Below are 24,508 nucleotides of genomic sequence, written 5' to 3'. Positions count from 1 at the left end.
ACCCGTTAGAATGATTATTTATAATTTATTTTTTATATTTTTTATTAATTTTTACAAAGACAATATAAAAATTTAATATTTTTAGTTATAATCATTATATGTATAAAAATAGGTGCAAATCACTATCATACATATATCATATTTGATTAATAATTTTTTATAGTTGTCACGACCCATTTTCGTGGGCCGGACCGGCACTAGGATCTGGGTGGGCTTAAGGCCCCCGAAGCCCGTAATAAGCCTAACTTATTCCAATTCGACATTCTACAAATATTTATGGATTCGGGCCCATTAACTTATTATGCATATGCATTCAAAATACAGTTCATATATTTAAAATGGACTTTCATTATTTAATTACAACCCAACTGGAATACAATTGCGGAACTCTACCTTTGTATTTACATCGTTATTTCTATCATTAACAGTCTTCTACAATAAGTGTCTCAACTCCACAAGGCTTTTCTTTCTTTCTATTACCTGGAAAAAAAATAGTAGGCAGGGGTGAGCGCCAAACTCAATGAGTAGGGTTAGATAACCCTCTCACCCCACACAATCACACAGATGCTAAGTATTTTTATCTAGTTACCGTTTAATTATATGATCATGCAGTTTGTCACACAAATGGCAATACAACAGCAATCACAAGTATCATCACCTTCATATAATCACATCACGTGGAAATTAGTCAGTGGCACCACCTGAAACCCCAACGAGCCGTCCTCACACATGGCTCGCCCTCTCATACATGTGCACCAGGGAGCCGATCCCCCATACGGCCAACTGGTCTTATCCTCACTGACCAGTCCTCTCATTGTTTTTCCATTTTCTCTCTTTTCTTTTCCATACCAACAGGAGGCAACTCGGTGGTCTCCATCCAATCTAGATCATCAAGTGCTCACAACAGGAGGCCACCCTGCGGGCTACAATCAAATCTAGATTATCAGGTGCGCAACAACAAGAGGCCATCCTGTGGTTCTATATAATCCATATCATCAGGTGCACACGGGGGCACCGATCTCCCATTTTCCCGGCCGACGGTCACATTTCATATCATATCATATTCAGGATCCATATCACATAGACCGTCCTCACAAACCCATGGTGGCCCACTTCATCCCAATTCCACACAAACAAGGCACAGTATATACACAGCACAAGTAATCACATAATTTATTTAATATCAACAATTAGTGCAGCACAATATGGCAATTCAACAAATTAATGCATGATAGCATTTAGCCGTGAATGCATGAATGCAGGCGGATGATACTAGTTATCTAACACTACTCACAGTTCTTTATTGTCCTTTAAAAGGACTGCCTTTTTAGCCACATGCTTCCAGCTTTTGTCCTCGCATTTTGTATTTTATAAACCTTTAAAATAAATAAGAAAATTCTAAATAAGAATTTTAATTCAAAAACTTATATTTCACATTCGTTTATTTATTTTGGCTACCGGTCATTTAATTCACTTGTTATATACGCATATATATTTAGGTTCTCTCATTTATATAAATAACTATTCTAATTTATAACCTTTAGATAAAATCTCTAATTATTCGGTGAGAAATATTATATAATGATAATTCTAATATTGTATAATATTTCTTAATACTTCAAATTTTTGTCGTCACTACTTCTTAAGAATATAACTAATTTAATTCTTCATTAAGTGTTTTATTAAAAAATTCGGCAACATTTTCTCTATAAACTGGACTATCCAAATTTTTTCATATTTTCACAAATCCACACACACAGCCCATCCATCGGGCAAATTCATATCCACTAATCTCGTCCGCCATATCCGTCATTTATTCGATCACTTAATTCACATAATCCATTATAATTAATTGTTCTATAACTATTTATTTGTTAATACCTAAAATTTATTATTAGCTAGGAATATATATATATATATTTTTTGTACCAACCTTATAGTTATACTTAATATTCATAAAATATATTTAACAATATTTAATTCAATTTACTTAAATACTTAATTAAGTTCATTAATTAATTAATTCGGGATTTATTCAAAAATTGCGAATTAAGCTTTAGAGTGTACCGATTGAAAATCAGACGACGGATCCACAACCTACATGAGAAGAGGAAGATTCTGCCTTTTGGTGCCTCACCGGAGTGTCGCCGGCCAGTCGCCGGACCACCGCCGTCGCCACCGTGCACGGTGGCCGGAAATTCAAATCTTCACCAAAATTAACAAACAATATATCATTTTATTCGTTTCGATGAGAGGATCATTAATATGTATTCAAATCAAGGTGGGTACGAACTATTTGGCCGGAAATTGATCGGAAAGGTTCGGTGATACCCATTTTGGGTTTTCCGATTCCGGCTATTTCAGTCGACGAGGAGGCCATCAAATTAAAGAGGAAGAAGAGATGAGTCATTTGGTACTCACCTTGTGTCCTAGGCTTGCCTGAAACGGCGTGAATCGCCGGAAAAAGGTGTCCGAAACTTCAAGCTCTTCCCCTTCGAAATAGTCACAATTTCAGTTCAAATCTACGCTATAATCTTCTTCCTCGCGTTGAGTAGATGTTTTTAGAGTATTCATTTGCCAAATTCGGTGGCCGGAGGAAGGAGATCAAAAAGAGGGAGGAGGAGGAGGAGGAGGAGGAGGTCACGCTACTGGAGAAGAAGAAGGAAGAAAAGAAAAGAAAAAGAAAGAAAAAAAGAAAAGAAAGGAAATGGGCCGGTCCGGTTCGATTCGAACCGATTCGGTCCGATTCAGTGATTTGATCTCGTTTCGTTTGGTTTTTTTTTTTTTTTTTTTGGTTTTTTCGCTCGGTTTTTCAATTATTCGTGTGGTTTCGACACAGTTAATTAATTTTTAGGTCCGGTTTAATTTATTTAATTATTTAGTTGGGTCATAAAACATCTCTTCAATTTACTTTCTAATAGTACAACAAATAATGATAACAATAAATTAATTTAGGATAATTAGTTTATATCGTAGAGTTCCATTTTATTTCATCGAAATTTCTGAACGTTCTGTTTTTGGGCTTGGGCTCAATTCAAATTTGGGCTCAAGTTAGAAATGCTCGGTCTTCACAACCCATACTATAAAAAAAATTCGGATTTTTGATTTAATAAAAATTCTAAAGTTTTGAAAATAAAAATTCGGGATATTACAATCTCCCCCCCTTAAGACAATTCGTCCTCGAATTGAATCTAGTGGGAAAGAATAAGAATGGATGCATGGGAAATTTTAAAGTTATATGAAATTGCTTCCAATACCAAGGAGACAGCTCGCGAGCAAAAATATAAATCGAGGAAATGAAGTGAATGAGGTATTCTGCTTGTATTTCTACCACCAATCATATTTAAACCAAAATTTCGTTCAAGCTATACAATACCACCTAGCTGATACTTATAGGAAGCTTTGTTACTTTAGCCTCTAAACTATCATCGGACAGTTGCTAGAAAATCTTTCTTTAAATAAAAATCTTACAATTAACCGAGCTTTACAACAAAATGCTTAATACTTACATTTTTCCCAAATTAAATTTTATTACACATTTCTTTATGAAAACCAAATACATAATTTGCAAAAAGTAAAACAATTTGAAATTTAATTTGATTTATTTATTTAACATATATTATGACGAAATCTTTGCTTAATCAAAGTCGAAAAACTGTTACTTTAATCCAAGATTTTAAGAAAAATTTTCTTGAAATTTTCATTGTCTACAGAGTTATTCGAGCTCACTCTCAGTTCTTTTATACAAGTTCTATTCTTGTTAAAATACTTTTATCGTACACTAGCGCAATTATTTAAATAGCTCATTTACTATGGACATTCCTGCACTATTAGTTATCTTACTCTATAGGAACCTCCACACTTTCTATTTAATCGTAGTCCCTACGTCTAATCTCATTCCTTATCTTAACATATATCATTAGAAGTTGACTTCCCTAGTACATCTTTTGCTTTTCAATTGTCTATTTCACGTATGTTGCTTACTAATTCATCCTAAGAATATCGAAGCGTACTTTTTAATTATTCCATCTATTATTAATCATCATTTATCTCATTAACAATATTTCATCCAATACCTTTTATTACTTGCCCCTACTATTTACCTTTTACCTCATACCTATCAACATATAAAGTCTTCAATGAAATTTCTTACATCTCGACTTAATGTTGCCTTACCAGTCAAATATTACATCGAATAAATAAGCATTAATCATTCTACTTCCTTTATTAAATTACGCGTCAACTAAATAATTTATTCGTTTCTATATAGAATTTCAATTTCTGCCTTAATTATGAAATAGTAATAAGGCCCTAATTCATCTTCATATTACATAAGTTAATTGTTTAATTTTTTCCATCCAAGTTTTAAAATATAATATCAATTTATCTATCTCAACTTTTCTTATTTAGTCTAACAAGTTATTTCTAACTTCCTTTAACCTTATCCACTCTAGTTTCTCAGGTTAGCACAAGGCTATCTGGTGTTATCATCTACACCTCGACTTAATTTAGGTCTTTCCTCCTTTTGTTGGCACGTCAAAATTTTTTTTTTATCAATTACCTTACGATTCACTTCACTGGGTTATTTCTTCTCTTTTCTATAAAGATTTCAATTTATACATTTTAATATTTATCGAAGAGCTCGGAGAAATTGTCACATATTTCAATTGAACTCCAAAACATCCCCTAGAGTTGAATAATTGTCTTATGATCTGGCAACTACCCAAAAATTTAAATTTTAAATATCACGTCTCTCTAGTTCTGATGTGTCACAATTCATTATAATCTAAAAGGCATAATACTTCAAATTTCAATTCTTAATGTATCTATCTCTAAGTATCAACGAGATATTAGGTTCTATTTCAATAAATTCATTTATATTAATAGTCTACAACACTAGCTGTCTCATACTGTGAATTTCATCGAATGAGTGTACTAACTAAGAGTTTGTAAGTAATTTCCACGTTCTCCTTTATTAATATTCTCAATACACATTATATTCCATCCATTTGATTTGTTAGATTCATCATTTAATCCAAAATTCTACTAATGAGTTAACAACGACCGACTAGCTTGACCATTTTATGGGTAACTGGCTATTTAAAAACTTTCAAAATAATTTTCCTTTCCCACTTTTAAAAAAAATATCGGCATGTCACTCACACAAAACTTTGAAATTCTTGTATCCACTTTTATTCATTTCAAAACCAATCTCAATCGTGGTATAAAAATATTTTCATGAAGTTTGAAAATCAATACTCATTGTATTTCTAAAACTTTTTGGTATTTAATAAAAATAAATTGTCTATCTCCACAAGAACAATCCTTAATCATCTAATTTCAGTCTATTGTTACATATTTCATCCCTAATTGATCCTCTTAAACCAAGCATATTCTAATCTTCATCATTACTATTCCTTTCGCTATTTTTAATCTCCCTAATAGACTGGTCCACACCTTAAATTTTTTCCAAAAGTTATTTTCATTAGTGATTTATTAGTTATATTTATATTTATATTTATCTTATTATTATTATTATTATTATTATTATTATTATTATTATTTTATCTTTATTCATTTAGTTATTTATTTTAGCATCATTCATTTTTCTTTTTTTTTTTTTTTTTTTTTTTGCATATTTCTTACATCTGAATTTTACTCCTTCCTCAATTTGTTTCTAATTATTTATTCTAGTATTTCATCGTGGATTAATTGACCATATTATCATCATTGACTTTACTACTATTTAGCATCCCCTAATTTTATACAAGTTCTTTAGATTTTTTTTTTTTTTATTCATTCTAATCTTCCTTTTATCCTCCATATCTTCTTAGTGTACCCAACCTCATTTAAGTCTTATCCGTAAAAGAATTTAATGGTGGGTACATGAATCTATGGCGTGAAACCGTTATTCTACACAAAATTTAATTCCGTCGTAAGGTCATTGTTTCTTGGATTTCTTATTCTAATTTCATCATTATGAGTTATCTTAGACCTTTATCCTCTTCCAAATTTTATTAACTTTTATTTTATTTTTTTATCTTATTTAGCACCTCGATCTAATTCTGTACTGAATTCTTTAAAGCAGATTTTTATGTAAGTTTTCTTATACTTAACTTAGATTAATAAATAATATTAGTCTTTTCTGCACAACTCTCTGTCAAGATATATCAAATTCCGTTAATTATTAAGTTTTCCTACAGCATTCTTTCCCCATTCATTCCCCATTTGTGATTTAAAGTTACTCATCATCTTCTACATTCCTTTTATTATAAAAGATTCATGAACTTAGTCTAGCCCATTAAGTATCCTACATATGCTAGGAGCTTAATTATATAATATCTAATAAATTTATTACAAACTGAATTTTCACCTCATTTATTATTATTTTTATACCAACTAGCCCTTAGTTCCACATTAGTTCCATAAGTCCATTATCGATTCAATCTAATTGCTCATTTTATTACAATAGATTCATAATTATTTCATGGTTTGTAATTTTTTTTTTTTTTATTTTTTTTTTATTTTTTTTTTTTTTAACCATTAGTCAATATTTCCCATATTAATCAAATTTTTAAATTCAAACTTTTGCCCAATTATTTACTAACCACTTTTTAATTCTATATTAAAACACTCAAATTTTACCCTTCACACTAATTTCTCCAAAGAAAGTTTTTAACATGTAATCACATAATTGATTTACCTTTGTCTTTTATTTTGCTTTAATTACTCCATTTAAATTTTGTATATCGAGATTTGACCAATCAAATACCTTTTATTGTATTTAGACACAACTTATTGTTTTCACGTCTAACTCTTTTTAATTATGCCAATAAGTCTCTATTCTCCTTAATGTTATACTTAAATAATTTACAAATTTTCTCTTTTTACATCCTTGAGTTTAGCCTTGAATAATTGAGGGTTTAATTTATTTTTCTTAGATCCTCTTTTTTTTTTAACCCTTCATGTAATGTAAATTACAATTTTCACTTTTTATTCCCTAACAGTAACAGTTCTAGAATTTAATTTCTATCTTCATTGAAATGTTCATTCTAATTCATATTCTATACCATTTATTATTATTTTATCAATATTAACTTTTGCAAGCCTAATTTAGTCCTCGTGATAGACAATATGATAAAAATTAATCAAACATGCGATCATTATAAGTAATTTAAATTCTAAAATCAAATAAATTTTTGACATGCCGACAAAATAATAAAATCAAACAATTAATTGCAACTTCACAATAAAAACAATTTCCAACAAGCAAAGAATAAAACATTTTTCTCAAATCATAGTTCAAATAAACTCACTTTCTTATTGTCTTTAAAACTCCAAATTTTTTTTCTAAACCATTTTAAATAATTTTCGAAGCAGTGTCTCTTGTTGGATCAAGGTGTACTGGGTGATCAGGCCATTACACCAATTTCCAACTGATCCTCTACTTCAAAATTTTATAGAGGGGATTTAGCAAACTCAAAATATTTCGTTTATAAATGTCAGTTACCCAGACCTATTTTAATTTCCTATTATTTATGTACCTTTAGTTCTCATCCTAAGTTTGACACAGATTTCCTTCCATCCTCGTGCACGATGCGTCCATCGGCACTAAAATGGAATTCAATCCAGACTACAGCTCCTTTGTTGGTTACGGCCGATCCCAACAGAGGAGTTCTCTATTTAAATTCCTATGTTCCGCAATTGATTCCTAAGTCCCAACTTACGCTCTGATACCAACTTTGTCACGACCCATTTTCGTGGGCCGGACCGGCACTAGGACCTGGGTGGGCTTAAGGCCCCCGAAGCCCGTAGTAAGCCTAACTTATTCCAATTCGACATTCTACAAATATTTATGGATTCGGGCCCATTAACTTATTATGCATATGCATTCAAAATACAGTTCATATATTTAAAATGGACTTTCATTATTTAATTACAACCCAACTGGAATACAATTGCGGAACTCTACCTTTGTATTTACATCGTTATTTCTATCATTAACAGTCTTCTACAATAAGTGTCTCAACTCCACAAGGCTTTTCTTTCTTTCTATTACCTGGAAAAAAAATAGTAGGCAGGGGTGAGCGCCAAACTCAATGAGTAGGGTTAGATAACCCTCTCACCCCACACAATCACACAGATGCTAAGTATTTTTATCTAGTTACCGTTTAATTATATGATCATGCAGTTTGTCACACAAATGGCAATACAACAGCAATCACAAGTATCATCACCTTCATATAATCACATCACGTGGAAATTAGTCAGTGGCACCACCTGAAACCCCAACGAGCCGTCCTCACACATGGCTCGCCCTCTCATACATGTGCACCAGGGAGCCGATCCCCCATACGGCCAACTGGTCTTATCCTCACTGACCAGTCCTCTCATTGTTTTTCCATTTTCTCTCTTTTCTTTTCCATACCAACAGGAGGCAACTCGGTGGTCTCCATCCAATCTAGATCATCAAGTGCTCACAACAGGAGGCCACCCTGCGGGCTACAATCAAATCTAGATTATCAGGTGCGCAACAACAAGAGGCCATCCTGTGGTTCTATATAATCCATATCATCAGGTGCACACGGGGGCGCCGATCTCCCATTTTCCCGGCCGACGGTCACATTTCATATCATATCATATTCAGGATCCATATCACATAGACCGTCCTCACAAACCCATGGTGGCCCACTTCATCCCAATTCCACACAAACAAGGCACAGTATATACACAGCACAAGTAATCACATAATTTATTTAATATCAACAATTAGTGCAGCACAATATGGCAATTCAACAAATTAATGCATGATAGCATTTAGCCGTGAATGCATGAATGCAGGCGGATGATACTAGTTATCTAACACTACTCACAGTTCTTTATTGTCCTTTAAAAGGACTGCCTTTTTAGCCACATGCTTCCAGCTTTTGTCCTCGCATTTTGTATTTTATAAACCTTTAAAATAAATAAGAAAATTCTAAATAAGAATTTTAATTCAAAAACTTATATTTCACATTCGTTTATTTATTTTGGCTACCGGTCATTTAATTCACTTGTTATATACGCATATATATTTAGGTTCTCTCATTTATATAAATAACTATTCTAATTTATAACCTTTAGATAAAATCTCTAATTATTCGGTGAGAAATATTATATAATGATAATTCTAATATTGTATAATATTTCTTAATACTTCAAATTTTTGTCGTCACTACTTCTTAAGAATATAACTAATTTAATTCTTCATTAAGTGTTTTATTAAAAAATTCGGCAACATTTTCTCTATAAACTGGACTATCCAAATTTTTTCATATTTTCACAAATCCACACACACAGCCCATCCATCGGGCAAATTCATATCCACTAATCTCGTCCGCCATATCCGTCATTTATTCGGTCACTTAATTCACATAATCCATTATAATTAATTGTTCTATAACTATTTATTTGTTAATACCTAAAATTTATTATTAGCTAGGAATATATATATATATATTTTTTGTACCAACCTTATAGTTATACTTAATATTCATAAAATATATTTAACAATATTTAATTCAATTTACTTAAATACTTAATTAAGTTCATTAATTAATTAATTCGGGATTTATTCAAAAATTGCGAATTAAGCTTTAGAGTGTACCGATTGAAAATCAGACGACGGATCCACAACCTACATGAGAAGAGGAAGATTCTGCCTTTTGGTGCCTCACCGGAGTGTCGCCGGCCAGTCGCCGGACCACCGCCGTCGCCACCGTGCACGGTGGCCGGAAATTCAAATCTTCACCAAAATTAACAAACAATATATCATTTTATTCGTTTCGATGAGAGGATCATTAATATGTATTCAAATCAAGGTGGGTACGAACTATTTGGCCGGAAATTGATCGGAAAGGTTCGGTGATACCCATTTTGGGTTTTCCGATTCCGGCTATTTCAGTCGACGAGGAGGCCATCAAATTAAAGAGGAAGAAGAGAGGAGTCATTTGGTACTCACCTTGTGTCCTAGGCTTGCCTGAAACGGCGTGAATCGCCGGAAAAAGGTGTCCGAAACTTCAAGCTCTTCCCCTTCGAAATAGTCACAATTTCAGTTCAAATCTACGCTATAATCTTCTTCCTCGCGTTGAGTAGATGTTTTTAGAGTATTCATTTGCCAAATTCGGTGGCCGGAGGAAGGAGATCAAAAAGAGGAAGGAGGAGGAGGAGGAGGAGGAGGTCACGCTACTGGAGAAGAAGAAGGAAGAAAAGAAAAGAAAAAGAAAGAAAAAAAGAAAAGAAAGGAAATGGGCCGGTCCGGTTCGATTCGAACCGATTCGGTCCGATTCAGTGATTTGATCTCGTTTCGTTTGGTTTTTTTTTTTTTTTTTGGTTTTTCGCTCGGTTTTTCAATTATTCGTGTGGTTTCGACACAGTTAATTAATTTTTAGGTCCGGTTTAATTTATTTAATTATTTAGTTGGGTCATAAAACATCTCTTCAATTTACTTTCTAATAGTACAACAAATAATGATAACAATAAATTAATTTAGGATAATTAGTTTATATCGTAGAGTTCCATTTTATTTCATCGAAATTTCTGAACGTTCTGTTTTTGGGCTTGGGCTCAATTCAAATTTGGGCTCAAGTTAGAAATGCTCGGTCTTCACAACCCATACTATAAAAAAAATTCGGATTTTTGATTTAATAAAAATTCTAAAGTTTTGAAAATAAAAATTCGGGATATTACAATAGTAGATTTCTTGACAAAATAAAATAGTTATAAAGTTGAAAATAAATAACTATTTGATATAAGATCTTGCCATATATAAAAATAAATAAATATATATAAATTATTGGTAATCAAATTCAAAATTTTTGTGATACTATACCAAAATAAAAAAAAATCAAAAGTTAAAATTAGTATCTCAGCCATTAATAATAATAAAATGAGAAGTTTTCGATATAACAATAGCAAAAAAACTCTTGATGGTAGAGAATCTTTAATGATCTATTGAAAATAAAAGCAAAAAAAGAAAATCATTGCTAATACAAAGAAAATATAGTTATTTGATAGATTAAATTTTTAATTCAGTTATAATCTAAATATTTGTCCTTTATTATCATAATAATAGATGTAATATTAAAATCAAAGTATAATAAATTTTGAAGCTAAAAATATGCAACAACTTAAAAACAAAGAAGCGTTAAATGTTAAAAAAATTACAATCATAATTCAAATAATTATTTTTAAAAAATTTTCAAGTTTATACTAATTAAAATTGATCAAGAAATTTACTTAGCAAATTAAGGTTAAAATAATTAATACTTTTAAGAGAATGATAAGGCAAAAAGTAGCTACAAAACAAACAAAGGGAAACATGAGGGAAAAAAAGGAATTTTAATTTATAAATTTATAAATTTATTTATTTTTAGATTTTTAATATAAAATAGTTAAGTCCTTTTGTAATAAAATTATAAATATAATTGACTTAATATTGGATTTAATCAAAACTTCTGCAATAGGATTTTCATTACTAATTAAGATGGGATAGAATTTTTTGATTACGATTTTTAATATATATTTGATTTATTATTAATAAAAGATATATATGTGTTTATTTAATTAATTTATTATTATTATGAATCTTATATATTTAGTTAGTTTATTATATTTTGTATTACTTTAAATATTATTTAATATTAACTAACATTTTGCATGTATTAATTGTCAAGTGAATACAAATTTTAATAAACTAATACAAACTATATTCACAAAAGTCAATGATGTTTATTCCCTACTTTTTTTCGAACTAATGAATTTATTTATTCAAAAGTAAATTATTTTTATTTTTTCAACCAATAAAATTAAAATTCTTAAAGTTTGATATTCTTACCATACATATTTTATATAATATATAATATAATTTATTATTTTATCCAATAAAATTTAAATTTAAATAGAAAATTTATATTCTTAATACTTAAATTAGCTTTATTTTGCAACCAATAAAATTAAAATTTTTAAAATTTTATATTCTTACATGTATATCTTATACAATATAATTTATTATTTTATTCAATAGAATTTACATGTAAATAGAAAATTAAAATCCTTAATAATTAAATTAGCTTTATTTTTCAACCAATAAAATTAAAATCTTTAATAATTTTCTATTTAGAATTAGATTAAACTTCATATAGTTGCTAGAACATACTTAAGAAATATAAACATAAATTATTCTATTACTTTGTAAATAGAGAAAGTTGATATTATACCTATCATAGGAAGATATGATTGCAAACTCAATAATTACAAATTAGCAAATCTTGATGTAATAATTCTAGATAGTATAGAGTAATAAATTCTTGATAGTCAAAACTCAAAAGTAATTAAAAAAACGTAAGTAGTATGATAGTACAAAATCCTAATTAGAATAGTATTAAAGGACAAATTCCTAATTAGAATAGTATTAAAGGACAAATTCCTAATTAGAGTGGGATTAAGTTTATAATATTAATATAATAAAAATAATAAATTGATATCATAATTAGAATAGGATGAAAATCAAATTTCTAATTGTAATGAGATTAAATTTATAATATTAATAAAAAAGAGCTATCAATAAGGGATTAATAAATTTAATATCTTATATTATAATATATTTAACTTATAAGATATTAAATCATAGTATTTTTATATGTATACGAATTCCAAAAGTTTCCTAATCAGAATAGGACTAAATTATTTTTAATGATATTTTTAATTAATCAACTAATAAAATACTAACAAAATTGCCAATTAAGTGGTGATCTAGTTGATCTTCTCACTTATATAAGGAGTGGAAGGTCTCAAGTTTGAATCCTCTTAACTATAATTGTTTTCATAAATTTTGTTGCTAACCCGTTTATAGAACCACCTCTCAGCAACGAAAGAAAAAATAATGTAGTTTCTAGCTTTAGAAACGGACAAAAAAATGCAAGTAATAAAAATAATAAGATTAAGGAAACTAATATAATCAATCTAATTAAAATTATTATATAATTCTAATCGATAAATGAAATATAAATTAAGAAATTATACTTACCGCAAGAAGAATACATGATTGCAAATTCAATAATTTATTTAACAATTCTTGATAGTCAAAAGCAACATATATATAATGATATGATAATATAAATTCTTAATTAGAATGAGATTAAATTTATAATATTAATATAATAAAAATAATAAATTGATATCATAATTATAACAAGTTTAGTAATGATATTTTTGTCAATTCATAAATTTAGTAGGGGCATTTTAGGAACCCAATGTTCACCCCTTATTCATACTTTTACATATATTATAGATTATAGACTAGTTAATTATAAAAATCATTGGACAATAATAATGCAAGATCAAATAAAGAATATAAATATACGTATTTTCTCGAATTAAAATACATAAAAAAATATAAGTAAAATGATATTCAAAATGATAGATAGAATCTATTTTCTCAACTTAAAAGGCATAAAAAATATAACAAAAAGAATATTCAAAAGGATAAATGAATTTATTTTCTCCAATTAGAATGCATTAAAAATCTAACTAAAAATATATAGTAGAAATTTTAAATTAAACTAAAGCTAGTATGGGAAATTCCATTATTCCTCCTCATTTCTATATTTATTTATATATAGTATAGAGTATAAATTATAGGTTATTATTATTATAAACTATAAATTAGCATATTATGAATGGGAGAGTATGGCCGGTTCATTGAACTGCTGGTTCAAAATTTTTAAAATGTTGAACCTAAACTAGCCTTTAAACCGTCGGTTCTGGCCTGTTCCGGTGCGGTTCCGATCACGATTTTCGGCGATATATATATATATATATATATATATATATATATATATATTTATATATATATATATATATATTTATATCGGTTCTAACGTTACATCTTTCTTTTGAAAATATTAATATGAGTTTAAAAAATATTGATAAATTTTATTATAAATAAATTTTAGAATGCTCATACTCATATAAGAATAAAATTAATTAATTTTAAAAAATAATCAAATAAATTATCACTTTATTTTGTTTAAATGTTATTAATTAAACAAATTATAAGAAAATTTTGAAAAATGCTTCAAAAGAATGTAATTTTAAACTTAGTAAACAATTTAAAAGGGTTAAAAAAAAAAAGAGTTAAAAACAATATAGGTTTAGACTAAATAGCTCTCTCTTTCTTACTATTTTACTTTTTAGATTTTTAACTTTTAAAGTAAATTGTATTTTAAAAAAAAAATCTTAAGTAAAGTATACCATGTCGTAAAATATTATTGAAAATTTTAGAGATGTATAAAATAGGCTAAGTAATTAATATTTAAAAAATAAAAATAGAAAAGTTTCAGTTTGAATCGGACTGGAGCCGCCGGTTCAGGATCGGTTCAGGTTCAGATTTTAACATTCACATGAATTTTAACCAACCCTTGAACTGCCGATTAAGGTTCAAAATTTTGAACTGAAAGTTTCGATTTGGTTCTAGTTTATCTATAGTATGGTTCGATTTCGATTCAATTCTGGTTCAAAATGAACTGGTGGCCATGCCTACGAGAGATCATATAGACAAAGGTTATAATTAACACAAGTATATAATAAAAACTATCATTTTTTCATATGTGGGGATGTAGCTCAGATGGTAGAGCGCTCGCTTAGCATGCGAGAGGTACGGGGATCGATACCCCGCATCTCCATTTTATATTTTCCTATATTTGCTATTAATTTAGAGTGCGTATAATAATTAAAAAATCATATTTTTCTTTAAAAACTTTACAAATATTATTTATAAATTTCATAATTAAAAGAAATAAAATATTATAAAATAAATTCAGAAATTTTTTATGTAAAATATTTAAATTTTTATTATTGATTATTCATAATAATAACAATATCAATTTTGTTATTTTGTAAATATTTTTAACAATAAAGGATAATATTTGTTATAATAAATTAATTAAATATAAATCATAATATAATTTTTTATCTTATTCAAATATTTTTCATTTTTTGAAATGAAAATATTTTATTAAAAAATTATAATTTTAATTATGAAAATATTATTTTTAAAAATAAAAAACAGTTGAAAATCATACATTTTGTTGTAAATGAAAACTATTTAGTTAAAATTGTTTTTCAAATTTTAATTAAATTTTAAAAAATTATTTTTAATTTTTTAAATAGAAAACTGACGTATTCGGAAAAAAAAATATTTTTCAGTTTTTTTTAAAATTTTATAAAAAACTACGCTAAGAAAAAGATTTGGGTTTTGCTCCTCAAAATTTATGAATTTTCCATTTTTGCCGCTATTGACCCTTTTTGCATTTCAGTCAGTCCAGCCATATTCGCCAGTCAACTGCGACATTCTAGAGTCACATGATATTGGTTCACAGCTCAATAAGATTACAACATATCATCCATATTCTTACAAATCTCACCGTTAATCGGACATCCATAGAAATTTTTGACTGTAAGGTTATCGTTCCTTTTCTACTCCCACCCCCGGCAACTACCACTACCTCTGCTTAGATAAGAAGAGCACACAATCCAATATTAACTTGTGAATATACAGATTTTCTTGACATAAATTCTTGCAGAACTGAAACAAAACCCAAAACCCATAAATTAAAAAAAAAAAAAGGGAAAAAGAAAAATGAGTACATCAAGGAGGAAGCTGCAAGTAGTGTCTCCTGTACCAGCAGATATTGACATTGCTAACTCAGTTGAGCCTTTTCATATCTCTGAGATTGCCAAGGACCTCAATCTTAGTCCCAACCATTATGATCTCTATGGAAAATACAAAGCCAAGGTACATTACTTTTTATCCGTCTAATGGATTTCTTTTTCTTGATTATTTATTTTCATTGATTGCCTTTAGATTTATTTCTGCTTTGGTTAATACGAGATAAGATGTTTTGTTCTTGTTTTTTTTTTTTTTTTTTTTTTTTTTTTTTTTTTTTTCATTTAAAGAAAAAGTAAGATTGTTCAGCTATATTTTGTGTAGGTGTTATTGTCTGCTCTTGATGAGCTTGAAGGATCACCAGATGGGTACTATGTGGTTGTTGGAGGGATTACGCCTACACCACTTGGGGAAGGCAAATCAACTACTACGGTTGGGCTTTGTCAAGCTTTGGGAGCATTTCTTGATAAAAAGGTAGTTATTTTAAGATTTTTTTTTTATGTTACAGGAACTTTAGTGGTTCTCATCTTTTCCATTATTGTCCAGATTCTGTATACTCAATTGTTCCTTTTACTAATATTTAGTAATTCTTGGACATGCTATCCATTGGTTTCAGTCATTTTTATGGATCTATATCTTTTATAGATAATCATAGTCGAGAATTATTATGGTGTTGTTCTTGCTTCATTTTTTTCCTACATTGATTTCACTCTGATCTTGAAAATTTTGATGAAGTTTTTCATCCAAGTAACAACATTTGGTTTTCTTCTCCTGTCACTACGTTTATCAAGCATAATGTTATGTCACAACTCATTTGGTGTCTGCACAGATTTTAAATGCTGATTGTACTAAGGGTTTGTTTTAGTAGTAGTTAACTGTTCTAATAGCTGTTAGTTATTAGGTATTAGGTATTATCTATTAGTTGGTTATACAGCGGTTTAAAGTGAAAGTGTTCAGTTGGTAGAAATAGTTGTTTAATTAACTGTAAAATTGAAAATGACAAAAAAGAGTAAAGATAATGGTTTTATAATAGGTAGTGTTAAAAAATTATCCATTAATTATTGTGAAATGATTAGCTCCCTTAACTTCTAAAAGTTACTGTATAGATTAACTTACCGTACGCTATAACTATCAGTGTTTTGACCTAGTCAAAACATTAAAAGTTACCTTAAAAGTTGTTACTAAACAGAGCCTAAGTAGAAAATCCTTAAATTCTATTATCCAGATTCTTCATGAACAAACACATTTTATTCCCTTCAGATACACTTGTTCTCATTGTTGAAGTTATTGTTGTCCTAAGATGGCAAAGGATTTGTTTAACAGTTCTAAGGTTCACTCTTCTCTGATAATATAATTTTTCTTTTGTGGTTTTCTGTTGTGTTCACGCAACTATGATCTCATCATGGGCTTGTTAAAAGTAAAATCTGATTCAAAAGCTAAAACTTCGGTTTTACTATGATTCAATCCTCGACCTATTGTTGCTGAAAATTGTAAGCTCGTTAAATTTGAACTCCAACCTTAGGCTCATTAAAATGGAGTTCTAGCCTTAGACTCATTAGAGAGAGTCTAGAACTCAATTTATTAGTTGAAAATCATTCTGCTTGTTTTATTTCATACTTAATGCCTCCAATTTATAGAGGAATGCAAGTACTAGTTAAAGTAATTCTACTTGAAGTAGATCTCCTACCATAAATAAAATAAAAAACTACTAAATTGGCAGACTACTAAATAGTAGAACTCCTAACAAAAACAATATAGGAATAATAAGACTTTTTAAATTAAGAAAACTGCAAACTAGGGTAGTTGCATCTCTAACATTTTCCTTTGAAAAGAGCAAGTTTAGCTGACTTAGATACATGTAGCTATATCATTGACAGTTGTTTATATTCTGTATCTCCTTTGCATCTTCAGTGTAGTCAATTCATATTATGTATAGTGATTGCATAGATGCATAAATTCCAATTGCAAATCTGATCATTTGCTATTTTTTTATGATGATGTTAGGTTGTCACCTGCCTTCGCCAACCATCACAAGGACCTACTTTTGGAATTAAAGGGGGTGCAGCAGGTGGTGGTTATAGTCAGGTGATTCCAATGGACGAATTCAATCTTCACCTAACGGGGGATATCCATGCAATAACAGCTGCAAACAATCTCCTTGCAGCTGCTATTGATACTCGAATTTTCCATGAGTCATCTCAATCTGATAAAGCTCTTTTCAACCGATTATGCCTACCTAACAAAGAAGGAAAAAGAACCTTTAGTGATATAATGTTTAGGCGTTTGAAGAAGCTTGGTATCTCCAAGACTAAACCAGAGGAACTCACTGCACAAGAAATTAAGAAGTTTGCTAGACTTGATATAGATCCAAATTCAATTACATGGAGGAGAGTTATGGATGTCAATGACCGATTCTTGAGGAAGATTACTGTTGGTCAAGGTCCTGAAGAAAAGGGAATGCTGAGAGAAACAGGATTTGATATTTCTGTTGCTAGTGAGATAATGGCAGTTCTGGCCCTTACTACATCTCTTGCTGATATGCGGGAAAGGCTTGGGAATATGGTTGTTGGAAATAGCAAGGCTGGTGACCCTATAACAGCTGATGATCTTGGTGTTGGAGGTGCTTTGACTGTACTAATGAAAGATGCCATCAATCCTACTCTAATGCAGACCCTTGAAGGAACTCCTGTTCTTGTTCATGCTGGTCCTTTTGCAAACATTGCTCATGGAAATTCTTCAATTGTAGCTGATAAAATTGCATTGAAGCTGGTAGGGCCAGGTGGGTTTGTGGTCACAGAAGCTGGCTTTGGTGCTGATATTGGAACTGAGAAGTTCATGAATATTAAGTGCCGATATAGTGGTTTAATGCCTCAGTGTGCTATTATTGTTGCAACAATCAGAGCCCTGAAGATGCATGGTGGTGGGCCAGAAGTTGTTGCTGGAAGGCCTCTTGACCATGCCTACACAACTGAGAATGTGCCTTTGGTTGAAGCTGGTTGTGTGAATCTGGCTAGGCATATTTCAAATACAAAGTCTTATGGGGTAAATGTTGTTGTTGCTGTGAACATGTTCTCTACTGATACTGAAGCAGAACTTAGTGCAGTTAAAAATGCGGCATTGGCTGCTGGAGCATATGATGCTGTTGTCTGTACACATCATGCCCATGGTGGGAAGGGAGCGGTAAGTCACTTAATCCTATTCATTGATTGTTATTCTCAATTTGTAAGAATAGGTCAACTGTTATACTACAATTAATCTTGATGACTAGTTCTGTTACCACAAACTGATGCAGCCTCGAAAAATTGAAACAGAAAAACTATGATAAAGAAATGATATTTTAGGATGGGAATATATGTGGGGAAGGAGCTCACTTCCTTTTAGAGTTATTGAATATATTCATGAGGAATCAACATATATACAAATGAAATTATGACATTCCTATTTTCAGAAAACTCTAGAACATTCAAGACTTAGGCTATTAACTTTAGACTCTAAACCTAAATGTTGACTGACTTCTAAAGACCATATCTAATGATTCAAATTGGAAAAGACCCCTTTCTCTTGCATGATCTAAAATCTTCTTATGAACTTTTTGGTATTGTATAATTAAATGTAATGAAATAACTTTTTAGTTCACTATATTATTGAATTTTTATTTTGATTATATTCAATTGCATCTTATTGAACTGCACCTTAGTTAATTGATGAACTTGAATTACAGAACAAACTATTAGACCTAGTAATTACAATTCCGATTAATCAAGGATCCAAAATTCCAAAGCTAGAAATATAACATCTAAAATTCCAAATTTCAATAATCTTGAATTTTGGCCTTTTTTGAAATGTATTGATTCATGAACCAACATAATATTCTATGATTGGTTGCTTGTGCATTTTTGGTAGACAAATAATTCGATGTTATAGGATACTTTTGTAGTGAACTAACTATGATTGGTCTTCAGGTGGACCTAGGAATTGCGGTTCAAAAAGCCTGTGAGAATGTGACACAACCACTGAAGTTTTTATATCCATTGGAAATTAGTATCAAGGAGAAAATAGAAGCTATAGCAAGGTCATATGGTGCTCAAGGTGTCGAGTACTCAGAGCAGGTAAAAGCTTTCTCATATTGTTTTTGAATTGACTGTTCAATTTCCAGGTTCATTCTGTCCCAAGGTTAAAGTGCACGTTAATTCTTTTGTGGTTGAATTGGAAATTTGGATTCTCTTGTTTCTGGTTCCATTTCTTTCTTCTTTAATATTTTTAACACTCGCAACCACAAAAGACCTAGTAATTGCAAGTCTGATTAATATTTTTAATATAAATATATTAAAAATATACAAGCACAGTCTAGACAATGAGATTAAAAATATTAAAAATGCTAAAAAATTAACATTTCTTCTTGTATTTGCATTGGCAATGTTTATAAATTTTGTTTACTGGGTTTTTGCGCTTGACCATTCCATTCTTTATGCTTGTTTCAATAATTGGCTTCACAAAAGGGGCTATGACTTTAGATTATGGTTTCAGTTTATTAAAACCCTCCATAAATTTCAAACCATGAAAGTAGAATTTCATTACTGCATTTCATCAACCGGCCACTATCAATGTAACCACTAACTAGAAGTACATGGAAACTACATGAGTGTTCCTTTCAGACAGCAAAGTCACTTAGTAAAAATTCTCTCCGTGATTCTTGGTAATAAATTAGGGCTAATATAAAATTGCAAAAGATGTTTCTATCATTTATCCTAAATTATGTATTATTATAATGCCAAATATATTTTCAATTATTTCGTACTTGTCTTATTGTTGCCTAAAAGATGAGTGCAATTTGCATGCGTTTCCAGTTATATTTGATGAAATCTTGTTCAGAATTGGTTTATATTGATACAATTTAAACTTGGGATCTTAAATTGAATTCTCATTAAAAATCCAGTGTTTTTTATGCATTCAGTCCTCAGAAACTTTTTTTTTTTTAAATTTTTATTTTTGACTGAGAAAAAAAGTTGGGGATCTATTTCTTCGGCATGACCTCTCTTTCTATGTAACCAGGCTGAGAAGCAAATTGAGATGTACAGCAGACAGGGATTCTCTGGTCTACCTATTTGCATGGCCAAAACCCAGTATTCATTTTCCCACAATGCAAGTGAGAAGGGAGCACCCAGCGGATTTGTTTTACCGATAAGGGATGTAAGAGCAAGCATTGGAGCTGGTTTCATTTATCCTTTAGTTGGGACAATGAGTACAATGCCAGGACTTCCGACAAGGCCTTGCTTTTATGACATCGATCTGGACACTGCCACAGGTAAGGTAATTGGCCTCTCCTGAAGCTAACAGAGCTCCCCAAGGTTATGTGCTTCTCTATTGTTTGTTAAGACTGCTGCCATTCTTGAAGTACATAATGCACTATGAGCTTCTTTTGTTTGTTTGTTCTTGTTCTCTCTTTCTTTTATTGTTTTTCAGCTTTAATGTTTGAGCCTTGAATTAAAAAAAAAGCTCTTATTTAGAGCTAAAATAAAAAATATAATAAACATTTTCTAAGTTAAACTTCTTAATTTTCATCATAAATTTGCAATTGACCCTCTCCAATTCATTTGTCTTTTCTGATATTTGACTCCATCAGAAGGGTAACTTAGTTCTGTGAATTGGTTCTATTTGATTATCCTCACATTAATATGATTATGAATATTAATTGTGTGGTGTAATATATTTGTTGAAGTTGCATTTTATGTTTTTTTTAGGGATTTCAGATATGTTAATCGCAAATAAATGTAAATTAAAAGAGGGGTAAAACTATAGTTGAGAAAAGGAAATTTATGTATCTATAAAGAAGTCTTTGTGTACCGTTAGGTTTTAATAACTTTTATATGAATTATCAAAATTAATTAAAATAAAAATACTTGCTACTTGCATATTAGGTTAACAATATATTTGATGATATTATTATTTTATTTTAATTTATTATTTTTATGAGTGAAATAAAGTTTTCAAATCTTTAAGAGTTCTAAAAATTTATATAATATATAAAAGTAGGGTAGTTTGCTTTATATGGAAGCCAAGTATAAGTAGAACAGTTGGATTATAGAATGACGGATGTTAGAATTCACATAATTTAATACAATTGTAAAAATTGTAAAAAAGTCAGTTTTTTTATATTTTCAGATAATCTCTCTATCAAGATAATATTCATAAAAAAGATTATTTATAGCATTTAATTTCATATATTAATATAAATTTATTTCTTTTTACAAAATAATCAATAAGTAATCTATACTTTTAAAAAGAGTGAATAAATAATATATTACTATTAAATAAATAATATATAAGCAATTTAAAAAATATAAATTGAAACGTAAAGATACAATATATATATATATATATATATATATATATATATATATATATAAATATAAATGGAGCAATTTGCATTATATGGAAATCAAGTGTAAACCTCTTAAATTGCAAATATGAGGATAATAATTATTTAGTACAGTTGTAAGAAGATAAGTTGTAATGACAGCAATTGTAATAAGATAAATTGTTTTATATTTTTAGATAATGTATTTACATGATAATATCTATTAGTTAAATCCTATTAAGATAATGTATTAAATTAAATTAAAATTTAATTAAAAATACAAATAACACAAGCCATAAAAAAGAAATATTTAATTTATACCAGCAGTTAAGTTATACAGAAACTGGACACAAGACATGGAACCTACGTAATATAAGATAATAAATAAACAATCATTTATAATAAATAAAAAATATAAAATAAAAATACTTAATTTTTTTATTTTAATATAATTAAATTAAAATAAATATAACCAAATTATAAAATAAAAAATATTTAATTTCTTATTTTAATGATTATCTTGACATATGAGGTAGTTTTATATACTATAAACTAGGTTGCACTGACACGGACATGAGATACGGAAATATATGGGATATGATAATAAATAAACAATCATTTATAATAAATAATAAACATAAAATAAAAAATACTAAATTTCTTATTTCATGTAATTTATTAAAATTTAAAATTATTATCACTATTGAAAAATTTATATCTATCTATTTTTATCTATATAATATATAAAACCAGGTAGTTTACTTTATATGAAAGACAAGTGTAAGTAGCACAATTTGCCACTTGACATTATTTTGGATTATAGAATGACGGATGTTAAAATTCGCACAATTTAGAACAATTGTAAGAATTATAAAAAGATCAGTTGTTTTATATTTTCAGATAATCCATCTATCAAGATAATATCTATAAAAAAGATTATCTCTAGCATTTAATTTAATATATTAATATAAATTTATTTCTTTTTACAAAATAATTAATAAGTAATCAACACGTTTAAAAAGAGTATGAATTAATAATGTATTACTATTAAATAAATAATATATAAGCAATTTAAAAAATATAAATTGAAACGCACGACAATTTTAAAAAAAATAGGACATCCACAGGCTTAGAACACACTACACTAAATAAGTAATACATTAATATTTCAAATAAATATACACGAATTTATAATAAATTATAAACATAAAATAAAAAAAACTTAATTTCTTATTTCAACGACACAAAAAAATTTTAAAAATACTTTATTTTTTATTGGTAATAAGAAAACCTTGGTTGATTAGCTTTGTGTATTGAGTAGTCTCATATACCATGAGCTATGTTACATGGAAACGGGATGTGATAATTTTTAGAAAAGATAGAACATCCACACGCTTAGGACATACTACACTATATAAGTAATATATTAATATTTTAAATAAATAAATAATTATTTATAATAAATCATAAACATAAAATTAAAAAATACTTAATTTCTTATTTCAATGACACAAAAGTAAATTAAAAAAAATATTTTATTTTTATTGGTAATAAAAAAAAAACCTTAGTTGATTAGCTTGATATAAGGAGTAGTCTCATATACCAGGAGTTAGGTTGCACGGACACGGGACATGAAATACAGGAACGTACGGATACGATAATTTTTAAAAGTAGGACATCCATATGTTTAGGACACACTACATTAAATAAGTAATACATTAAAATTTCAAATAAATAAAAAATCATTTATAATAAATCATAAACATAAAAAAATACATAATTTCTTATTTCAATAGTTAAATTCTCAAAATTATTATCACCGTTGAAAAACATATTAATAGTGCATATGCATTTTTTTTTATATAGGTCATACCATGCATGACTTTTGCTATTGCATACTTTATAAAAAATTTCGCATGATATTTAAGAAGACATATCTTAACATCGCAACTTTTCAGCATATTTTAATAAGATATAATTTGTCATTTTTTTACATAATTTTACTATTTTTAAATGATGTTATAAAATACTATTTCATATTTTAATATTACCCTGCGTATCGTGTGGATTATAAGAGAAAAAAAAAATTATATTTTCAGATAATATCATATAGGAGGAAAAAAATAAAATTAATATTAATAAGCAAAAACTATTTTATTTGGAAATAAGAAAGAAGAATAAGGGAAAAGAATTCTGATAATTTTCTCTTCAAATGAGAAGAAAAATAGAAAACTATAAAAATAAATTTGTAGAGAAAATTAATTTTATTTTTCTTTTATATCCAAAAAAAAAAGTAATAAAAGTTTTTCTGAAAAAAAATTTAGTTTCTTCTTATTTTTGATTATTCATTAATAAAAAAGATACAAAAATAAATAAAAAAACACTTTATCATGCGGTACAGGAATGTACGCGATACGAAATTTTTAAAAAAGTAGGAGATTGAC

At 28.7% G+C, this 24,508-nt stretch overlaps 1 protein-coding gene, 1 long non-coding RNA gene and 1 other non-coding gene across 4 annotated transcripts; 2 read left to right on the top strand and 1 right to left on the bottom strand.

Annotated features, from left to right (window-relative positions):
- Positions 1-308: 308 nt before the first annotated feature.
- On the bottom strand, positions 309-10,369 carry LOC149494593 (uncharacterized). Of its 2 annotated transcripts, XR_016321690.1 has the most exons (7): positions 10,001-10,369; positions 9,647-9,784; positions 8,874-8,955; positions 2,422-8,059; positions 2,068-2,205; positions 1,295-1,376; positions 309-480 (listed from the first exon to the last, which is right to left on the bottom strand). It is a non-coding gene; the product is annotated as an uncharacterized LOC149494593 (long non-coding RNA). The 2 variants fall into 2 exon arrangements; XR_016321689.1 differs by lacking the exon at positions 309-480 and having other exon boundaries at positions 1,293-1,376.
- Positions 10,370-14,650: 4,281 nt separating this feature from the next.
- On the top strand, positions 14,651-14,723 carry TRNAA-AGC (transfer RNA alanine (anticodon AGC)). Its single transcript has one exon. It is a non-coding gene; the product is annotated as a tRNA-Ala (tRNA).
- An 826-nt stretch (positions 14,724-15,549) lies between these two features.
- Positions 15,550-21,247, top strand: THFS (10-formyltetrahydrofolate synthetase). The gene is made up of 5 exons (XM_012237919.4): positions 15,550-15,835; positions 16,031-16,180; positions 17,711-18,886; positions 19,669-19,815; positions 20,759-21,247. The coding sequence occupies exons 1-5, from the start codon at positions 15,680-15,682 to the stop codon at positions 21,032-21,034; spliced, it is 1,905 nt and encodes a 634-aa protein (XP_012093309.1). The 5' UTR covers positions 15,550-15,679; the 3' UTR covers positions 21,035-21,247.
- The last annotated feature ends 3,261 nt before the right edge of the window (positions 21,248-24,508 follow it).

Source organism: Jatropha curcas, chromosome 7 (assembly GCF_041381405.1).
Source record: "Jatropha curcas cultivar XTBG-Jc1 chromosome 7, XTBG_Jcur_1.0, whole genome shotgun sequence".
Lineage (NCBI taxonomy): Eukaryota > Viridiplantae > Streptophyta > Magnoliopsida > Malpighiales > Euphorbiaceae > Jatropha > Jatropha curcas.
Note: the sequence above shows the minus strand (reverse complement) of the source record. Positions and strands in the feature narration are given on the sequence as shown.